General features: G+C 44.5%; 2 protein-coding genes across 3 annotated transcripts; both read left to right on the forward strand.

Annotated features, from left to right (window-relative positions):
* hinfp (histone H4 transcription factor) lies at positions 1–5,032 on the forward strand. The gene is made up of 9 exons (XM_029701711.1): positions 1–712; positions 927–1,153; positions 1,425–1,536; positions 1,782–1,934; positions 2,062–2,139; positions 2,260–2,380; positions 2,582–2,720; positions 2,968–3,092; positions 3,337–5,032. Exons 1-9 carry the CDS (start codon positions 547–549, stop codon positions 3,671–3,673), a joined length of 1,458 nt encoding a protein of 485 aa, XP_029557571.1. The 5' UTR covers positions 1–546; the 3' UTR covers positions 3,674–5,032.
* Positions 5,033–5,109: 77 nt separating this feature from the next.
* On the forward strand, positions 5,110–9,224 carry si:ch211-117m20.4 (inactive serine protease PAMR1). Of its 2 annotated transcripts, none has more exons than XM_029701713.1 (5): positions 5,110–6,060; positions 6,296–6,451; positions 6,727–6,894; positions 7,235–7,438; positions 7,749–9,224. In XM_029701713.1, exons 1-5 carry the CDS (start codon positions 5,970–5,972, stop codon positions 7,760–7,762), a joined length of 633 nt encoding a protein of 210 aa, XP_029557573.1. In that variant the 5' UTR covers positions 5,110–5,969; the 3' UTR covers positions 7,763–9,224. The 2 variants fall into 2 exon arrangements, with proteins under 2 accessions (XP_029557573.1, XP_029557572.1); XM_029701712.1 differs by having other exon boundaries at positions 8,882–9,224.
* Positions 9,225–9,490: the final 266 nt, after the last annotated feature.

Genomic DNA, 9,490 nt, shown 5'->3' on the forward strand with positions numbered 1-9,490 from the left:
TGGGCCTCAAAACGCCCCACCTGCCCTGAATGATGGGTCGCCACTAAGTGGGGGGAGGAAACGGGAGGGAAGTGGTGTAGTGGAACAGGAGAATTTAATGTAGTTAGGCCTCGACTAGCCTTACACTCCAGTACAGTAGCTGGCGATGTATGCACCTTGAAAGTAGAATGCGATCGGCCAACCCAATTCCAACGAAGAAGAAGGAGAAGATTTCTGATAGGAGCTCAGTAACTCATCGCGAAACATTTGTCTAACAACATCCAGGTTAGCTAGTTCAATTGTATATTTGGTTATTCTTTCTAGTCTAAATAATTGAGCCATTGTGTTTTCGATTTTTCATTAAAATCGTTTTTTTGCTAGCTACATTACTTTTCAACACGATATCATAACGTTGTCACACGTGGATACTACTGCCGTTAGTTAGCTAATTTGCTAATTCCTAGTTTAGCTACCGTTTGTTGGGAAGGACGTTTTCGTTTCCGTATAAGGTTAGCTTTTTGCGTGTTAGACACGACCGTTCATGTGAACGTAATAGTGTGAGATTCGATGCCTCCTGCAAGCAAACGGGCGAGAAAAGAGGACTCGCCACTGGAGTTGGCGTGTGAGTGGGGGTCCTGCCAAGAGTCGTTCGATCGGATGCAGGAGTTCTGCGAGCATGTGGAGGGTCACCTCAAGGCGCTGGACATAGAGGACGGGGGAAATTACTCATTTGGTGAGCGGGCAAGGGGAGCATGGATTACTCTCTTTTCACAGCCACTGTACCTCCGACGTGGAGTGACGCTCTGTGTGAGAGATGCAATACATAAGAGAGGAAAAGTCAAACCTTTCATTTTATTTGAGATAAAGTAGCTATCAAAGGCTATTGTGGAAGACACTCATGTTGTACAATGCCATGTGCATGTATCTTGTTCGTTTTATGTCACTAGAGGAGCACAGCTGTCTATGGAAAGATTGTGGGTTCTGCTCTGTGGAGAATGCTGAGGAGTTTAAGCGCCACGTCTATTTCCACTGTTACCACACCAAGCTGAAGCAGTGGGGCCAGGGGGTACTCAAGGCCCAGCCCGGCATCGGTACCTGCACCATTGGCCTCCACAACCGCAACATCGTGCCTGACATCACAGACAACTTCATCTGCCAGTGGGAGCAATGTGAGGTGAGACACTGTTGGTGTGGGTTATATATAGCTTAGATGTGAAGCTTGTGGACAGACAGACATAGCATTAAGCCGGGCATAGACCAGGGACGTGAACAGTCCGGCACGAAAACACACACACACAACTCTTTCATTTAGATGGGCTCAAATCTATTCAAGTGGACCGATTTTTAAGCATATCAGTTTAAGTGGTGAAGTTTTCACACATTTGTTGGTCTTAATAAGTTCATTACTATGAGAGCAACATGTTTTTGTGTGTATGTGATTGCAGCAACCCTCCCTTGCCAACCCAGAGTGGTTCTACCGCCATGTGGAGATGCATAGTATGTGTATGGATGTACCCTCTGCTGATAAGGAGCTCTTGGTGCGCTGTGGCTGGAAGGGTGAGTCCACTGACCCCTGTACAAATGGCAGCAGTGAATAACACAGGCTAGTTTACAACTTTTCAGGAGAAACAGAGGTGTCTGTATGTTTCAATTGAAGGATGTGGGGCTTTTGATTCTTTTGGAATTGCGGGTGGATAAAATAGGTAAAAGCAGGTTATTGCCGATGTCATGTGACCTGGAACCAGAGTGTAACTGCTACTGAGAGTATCACCCGTACTTATTTTCCCTTGACTTTTCTCCAGACTGCGAGGCCATGTTTAAAGGGCGGTTTAAGCTGCGGGAGCACCTGCGGAGCCACACTGGGGAGAAGGTGGTGGCCTGCCCAATCTGTGGAGGGATGTTCGCCAACAACACCAAGTTCTTTGACCACATCAGACGGCAGACCACCATCGAGGGTGAGAGGGGGAAGGTCCGGGGTGGATTGGATTAATGGCTTTGCTAACACTGTGGAGTATAACCCAGTAACACATTTACTTAATGACTGACCGTAACTGTGTGTCTGTGGTCCCTTGTCTCTCCTAGGCCAGAGGTTCCAGTGCTCCCACTGCTCCAAACGCTTTGCAACGGAGAGACTACTGAGGGACCACATGAGGAATCATGGTCAGTCCCTTGAACTCCCTTTTGTATTTCTATTACACGTTGCTGTCGTTTGATGCCTAGTAGTACTGTGCTCTGATCTGTATCTTTTTTTTCTTCTTCTCTCTCCTTCTCTGCTGTTAGTAAATCACTACAAGTGTCCATTGTGTGACATGACCTGCCCGTCCCCCTCATCACTGCGGAACCACATAAAGTTCCGCCATAGCAACGAGAAGCCTTACAGCTGTGAATACTGCGAGTACAGGTAGGTTAATAAATTAGACAAATACTTAGGTAATGCCCAGGACTCCCGGTCAGTAATATAAGCCAACACCATCCATTTCAATATTACGAAAGTGAATTATATTGAAGGAGTACCTGTTTAGTGTGTGCAAAAGTGTTAACGATAGTACAGGCAGAACCCATCCTAACCCGTCTTCCCTGTGGTGTGTGTGTCTCTCCACAGCTGTAAGAACCTGATCGACCTTCGTAAACACCTGGACACCCACAGCACTGAGCCGGCCTACCGCTGTGACTTCACCAACTGTGACTACACCACACGCTCACTGCACTCCATCAAGAACCACTACAAGAAAGTACATGAGGTGAGTTAGGGAGATTTACAAATGTTTACCCCTTTTTACACTGCTGCACTGTGCTGGGCTGGCCTGGTTATGCGTCCATCATAGTTGGTGGAAATGTGCTGAAAAGGACAATATGAAGCCAGTACGGTTTGTGTCAGCTCTATATGGTAAGTCAGGCATGAAAAAACAACTCTATTAATTGTGATCAATTCCAAAACGATGCGTGACCTATTTTCTAAGATGTTTGATTTTTGTGTTGATGACTCAGGGAGATTTTGTGGCTCGCTACAAGTGTCATGTCTGTGAGCAGTGCTTCACTAGGGGAAACAACCTCACTGCCCACCTCCGCAAGAAGCACCAGTTCAAATGGCCCCCTGGACACCCCCGATTCAGGTACCAACACAGCAAGCGTAACATTTATAGCCAGCATACTAGGACAACCAATTCTGAAGTGCATGTGGTTGAGATTGCATCTAACAGCATGTTTATGTGGAGATGGTCTGTATTAACAAGGCCTCATTCAATGTAAGTAGTTTGACTCCAGAATCATTACTAGGTGAATGAGAAAGTCTTGAGCATCGTTCGGGCATCATTTTGGTCTTCTGGCTAACACCTCCGTCTTCCTTCTCTCTCCCAGGTATAGGGAGCATGAGGACGGCTTCATGCGTCTGCAACTGATCCGCTATGAGAGCGTGGAGCTGACCGAGCAACTGATGAGAGAGAGACCGGAGGGCCATGAGGGGGAGGGGGAGGACGCTGCCCGGACAGATATCCTGGGGCCTGGGGAGGATGCCAGGGTAGTAGCACACTCCACGGAGGTACAGGTGGAGCTGAGAGGGGTGCTGTTGGAGGGGGAGCAGGGAGAGGGTGTGTTCTATGATTTGACTGGGGGGGACTCGTCTCAGGCAGGGGAGGACACTGTGATCCTGCAGCTACAGGACACTGCTCAGCAGCTGGGCATGCAGGTAGTATAACCACTACAACCCCTCACATAGACATGCTGCTCATCTAATGGCTTGTTCCTCTGAGATACTGAGCAGTGACACAGCACAGAGGTACCAGGACTAAGGGAAGGATGGGAGAGCTTTACCGTTTTTTGAGCACACCTGTCTACTGAGGATGAGGAGGGGGAACTCTTCAAGGATTCACATAGTGTGGATTGAAGTGAACAGTGGCTCCTAAATATTGGGATTTAACCAGCAGGACTGGCCTTAGCTGCCCTCACTGCAGGGCCCACACTCCTCATAGCACTCTGTCAGAAGATATGGAGTTGATTTTGTGGATGTGATTTCTTGGACTGAAGAGTTGTTTTCCAACGTCTGATCTGCCATTGTTGGAGACCAAGACAGTTGCTATGTTTTGCATTATGAACAACTTTGAGCTGAGCTGAATGGACTTCATAGGGATATACTATAAAGCAGGATCAATGAGTTAGCCAGCTGACTAAGTAGTCTTATATAACTTGTTATATATCGATTTTTTATTTATTTATTTTTTTTTTTTTTTACGTTTGAAATGGGTTGGTCTAAAGGCGTCAGCATGCTTCAGTTCGGCTGGCACCTAGCCAAACTTGGCTAGCCGAATGAGTGTGCTCGCATACTCCCTTAAATGACCTTTGCTTGAAAAATGAGGAAAAAAAGCGACAATGGTACTGTTTGTCTAATCAGAATTAATCTAAGATGACTCAAGAAATCCGTCATTAATTTTGATGTTTTTGACGAAGAGATCTTAGTCGCGCAATTTTACATCAAACTAAGAGGTTTTGGTGCAGTATTTTTCAAAGGAAAAAATGTGCATGAAAATGAGTCGTCTCTCGTTGAATGACAACAGACTATTCAAGAATCCATACTGTTGACCAATCACAGACAAAGGGGTGTGAACTTCGGCTCCGAACTTCGGCTTTCCTCCAGAATTGTTTTTGTGACCGAACAGCTGAAAAAACCCTCACGAAGTCCAAAACGAACCAAAAACGTCACAAAATGTCATCTTAATATATGCGCTAACTCTGCCAAATTGTTTTGGCTGGGAAGCATGCGGACGCCTTAATTCAGTGTTTTCCAACTCCAGTCCTCGAATACACCCAACAACACATGATTTTGTTGTTGCTCTGGAGAATTTCCTCGAATTCAACTCATTGAGGGTACAACAAAAATGTGTTGGGAACACAATTGATTCAAGTAAAATAAAGTGTTGAACCAGAAAATCAATAGTTATTGCTGGTTGTTTATCTAAGTTGGCTGGCTAACTCATTGATCCTGCTTTTTATTATACCCCTCAGCTGTTTGATTTGACATTTGTATTTTTTTCTGCGCAATAAACAGATTGTGCTTTTTATTGGCTTGTATCGTATTTTGCATTGCTGTCACTCACCATTTCGAGCTTGTATATTTAGTTTGATGCAAATTTCAGGACATTGCTTGTAGATGTGAACTGATGATTCTCTATCAAGTGAAGCAGAACGCTGTGTATAATACTTATCTATATTTTGCACTTAATTATCCTACAGAAATAGATTTACTGCGTGTGTGTGCATGGTGTGAAAGAGAGCGCATTCTCTGGCCTAGAATCTAATCCACTTAGTGGTGTTCTTACATCCGGCTTGTTGCCCGTCAGACACTTCCTCCAATGATGGACAAGACTGGCAGACACAGAGAGGCTATGTACAGGGCTGAAATGGGATGTTCAGAGGCTCTTGATTGTTGCCACTCTATTCAACGGCAGAGATGGAATCAATACTTTTTTCTCTAGTAAGTCTGCAGCCGTCGTGCAGCTATTGCAATGCACTCAAGAAAGCCGTTCTTATAACAATATCTTATTTCTCGCCTCCATTTCTTATACACTACAATTGCACATCCATACAAAACTGTATAATGTACATGAATATATCTGCAACCCATGCTATGATTCTGTGTAAGCACAGCACACAGTATTATATCTGTGGTGGTGGTGGTAGTAGTAGTGGATGGGTTGTTGTTAGCTGTGTTTAAAAGATTAACCAGTCCTAGGAGCTTAGTGTAAGCAGCACTCACTGTGCTCTGCTTCCTCACTCTGTCGCTATCTCTGGACCCTTCTGCAGATAGAGATCATGCAGAACACCTGAAGACTACTAAGCATGCTTCTGTGCCTTTTTATGGAGATTTAAATGGAAGTTTGAAGATAAACTCATTAACATCCATGCATGCTTTTTCTTTGGTTCAGAACTAAGCTGTGAGAGGTGTTTACCTCTCCTGCTTGTAGAGACTGCTACTGAGGGACTGAAGACAGGCAGCCATGAGACTGTACTCACTGCTGCTACTGCTCCTGGGGTCCTCACAATGGGTATTCACACAGCTGCCTGAGTTAATGGAGGAGGAAGGTAGCGGTAAGATATTTTACTAGAACAGTATTACTCGTGATGGTTATTGAATGAAAGTGCCTAACTTTCGTGAGGTTTACCCTTGGTTCAGTACATACATTTTAGTCATTTAGCGATTTGTCTTATCCAAAGTGACTTAAGTCAGCTCCAGAATGTATGTAATCTGATGAAATTGAAATGATTCATTCAGATTTGACAGGTAACTTGGTGTATATTATCTGATGGAACTGATCTGATTCAGGTGTGACTCCAGAGCCAGAACCTGTGGATGACACCTACTGGTCAGGCACAGCCCCCATCTGTATGGGAGGTTGTAAGGGGAGACACCAGGAACTGAAGAAGGATCGCTGTGGGGACTCTGACTGCTGCTGGTTTGGCTATAAATCCCTTTGCAGAGGTACCACTCACACGTGTAACCTGTATCTGCCGTACCCTGCTCTCTCACTGTAGTGTTGCACATTCACAATAATTACATAAAAATTCCATCAAATTGTATTTTCCTTAACAGCAGGAAATGAATTTGTCAGTATACTAAAATTGGAAATGCATTGTACTACCTTTTATCTTCTCATACAGTATATTAGTCATGTGGATTATTCTCTACTTTGCTCATGCTCTGTTTGTCCTGTTTGCTCTTGTTCTATGGTGTTTGTTCTGTCCTGTGTGGTTCAGTGAACTGTGGGAGGCCTGACGTGGACTATAACGGGATGGTGTACGGGAACGACTGGTGGGTGGGCTCAGTTGTCCGGTACGCCTGTCGCTCTGGCTTCCTATTGGTGGGGGACCCTGCCCGAGCCTGCCAATCCAATGGAGGCTGGACCCCCAAACCCTCCTGTCTCAGTGAGTTGCCCATTTTGTTCAATAGTGATCAAACACCCCACTAATTTGCCTCCACTACACATCACTACTCCCTGTAGGTGTGAAGAAGTAGCGTTTGATGTGTTTGTGTGAATGTAGCCAGCTCACAGTAGTCTCAGTGAGTAGCCTGTTTGTTCATACAGGCTTATTGATCACCATTAATTTTGCCTTAACACCTCAGGGAACACACATTTTAGTACACTCACTATCGTACTACATTAAGTCCTTTACCTTTTCTTTCCTTCTCTCACCTCCACCTCATGTCTCTGCTCCTCCACACCCCATCCCCTCTACCCCTGTCCATCCTCTCTCCCTGGGCCAGGGGTGTGTCGTCAGGGCCGTGTGGAGATCACTGAGAAGGAGCTAGAAACAGCTACCTGCTCCTCCACCTGTCCCCTTAAGTCCTACATGGGGCCTCTTAAGCAGGGCTGCTACGGCATGGACAACTGCAGGAAGATGAATCCTGACTGGAAGCGCTGGTTCACCCGCTGTGACACGTGCCTGTGTGATTGCCACATCGCCTGTGGTAAGTAGTAAACATTTTACGCCCTTGAGTGGTACAGTCCATTGACTGACGATGGCTAAATAACTGGACATGTCAACTGGCAGGCAATGAAGTTAAACCAGATTAGCTGGTTTCAATGGATGGATGGAATGGGTGTGAGTTTGAGTTCTTGAAAAATGTATACTCTAGAGTGTGGTTAATAATTTGTTAGCATTACATTTGTTCACAACGTGTTTATATCCAACTTAAGGTAACCCATTCATATTTCACAAGTTCTAAAATCTTTGGCCCACACAACAAACACTTCCCCACAATGTATTTTATCTTCAAGCATCTTTAGGTTAAAAGACGGACAAATTCCACTATTGAGTGACTAGAATATGTATTCCAAAACCATCACAAGAAATATCAGTGAACAGCCTAACATCACAGATCCTCATTGGAATCTCAATCGGAATGCTCGAATCCTCATCGGACTATTGCTGCTTCATCTGCTGTCAGAAGGAGGATGAAAGGGAAACCTAGAGAGACATCTCTGTGGAACTAACAACAGTCTGTCGCCAGAGACGGCGGTCCTAACCTCAACAACCTCATAGGGTTAACGTATAGAACACAGTGGAGGCGAAGACGCTACTTTTCCTCATTTTCCTAAACAAACTCCCTGACCACATAAAGGACTCATCACGCAGCGTATATGAACAGTTTTGACGGTAGAGGGGGAGGCCTCTCCGAGTGTAGAGGTTCTGTTGGGATTAATGAGTTGTCCTTTAGCTCAACCTGCTCATTCAATCTGTCCTGGAACCTAGAATGAGCTAGTTGTTGAGCTGAGACCTTAATCTTGTTACCCACCGCAGCCCAGAGGAGAGGTGTCGGTGGAAGTCAGAGAGGAGGACCAGGTTCAACCATCTAACAGCATGTTTACTATACTGCATGTGGAGATAGCTTGGAATGCATAATATGCAATGTGTATTTCTAAATGGATGGGATATACAATATTAACAAAGTGTATCTTCATTTCTCCTTATGTTACAGCCATTGGTTGGACTGTCTGTATTGCTTTTAAGATGTAGATGGTTGTCCAAAGTCAAAGGTGCTTCCTCACTAACAATGATGATTTGTCATTGTCCTATAAATTCAACTCTGTGTTTAGACCATAGGGATTTAGATTCATTCTATTTTGAATCCAATCTATTTAATTATGTGGTTTAGATCAAGAGCTGAGCCTCAGGATATGTTTTTCTTTGGGTTTGTAGCAGCCAACTCCTGCAATGAAATGAACATGACCAAGTCAAACATTATTTTGTCTTAGTAATGCTATGCTAACAACTGCTTATTACACACAGAATGGAATAGAATACAATACAATAGCGTTGCACATACAGGGAGAACAGAAGAATAAGAGATGATTCATAAGCACTGTTTTAGACCCACACCAACCTGCATCCATCTTGGTCTGAACCCCAGAGGACTCTGACAGTAGCTCCCAGGAGGTCTGATTGGCCTCGTTTCCAGCCACTCAATTCACACGCTCCAGGGGCAGCCTAACGTCTGGGTAACTCTTTCCCTTCCCTGTGAACCTATTAAATGGAGAGCAACAAGTGTAAGTTCATCATGCACAACAAGGCAGGATAGGCTATGATGACTGACCATACCGTACAACATTTTGATAAGAGAAATTGACTTTGATTTCTGGAAGTATGTAATTGTAAAATTGACAAGAATTAAGCCTGAAAATGTATGATTATACAAGAGATTATTTAGACTTCTCTGTCTAATAAAACGTATTTAAATTAGTGATTAGTGTTAATAATGATGCTAATACTGACCAATGTTCCTTACTTAAAGTCGTGGTCTGTGTCCTCCAGTCTCCTCATGGGCCCCAATAGTACTCCCCCTTCCACCACAGAGCTGGAGTATACCTGACCAATTCTCCATTGGACAGCTCACTCTCACACAGACAGCCTGATAGGCACTGCCACCCTCACTGGACCTACAAGATGCAACAAGAACCCAAGATAATGAAGGCTTATTATGACCCTTCAAGTGGGTATGTACTCTCTTTAGTGTTCAATA

Source organism: Salmo trutta, chromosome 19 (genome assembly GCF_901001165.1).
Source record: "Salmo trutta chromosome 19, fSalTru1.1, whole genome shotgun sequence".
Taxonomy (NCBI): domain Eukaryota; kingdom Metazoa; phylum Chordata; class Actinopteri; order Salmoniformes; family Salmonidae; genus Salmo; species Salmo trutta.

Excerpts from the sequence above, each read along its gene's own strand:
- hinfp (XM_029701711.1), top strand. The coding sequence starts at position 547 with ATGCCTCCTGCAAGCAAACGGGCGAGAAAAGAGGACTCGCCACTGGAG. Across the intron at positions 1,154-1,424 it reads GCCAGTGGGAGCAATGTGAG|CAACCCTCCCTTGCCAACCC; the intron begins GTGAGACACTGT and ends ATGTGATTGCAG. Across the intron at positions 1,935-2,061 it reads ACGGCAGACCACCATCGAGG|GCCAGAGGTTCCAGTGCTCC; the intron begins GTGAGAGGGGGA and ends TGTCTCTCCTAG.
- si:ch211-117m20.4 (XM_029701712.1), top strand. The coding sequence starts at position 5,970 with ATGAGACTGTACTCACTGCTGCTACTGCTCCTGGGGTCCTCACAATGG. Across the intron at positions 6,061-6,295 it reads AATGGAGGAGGAAGGTAGCG|GTGTGACTCCAGAGCCAGAA; the intron begins GTAAGATATTTT and ends GATCTGATTCAG. Across the intron at positions 6,895-7,234 it reads CCCCAAACCCTCCTGTCTCA|GGGTGTGTCGTCAGGGCCGT; the intron begins GTGAGTTGCCCA and ends TCCCTGGGCCAG.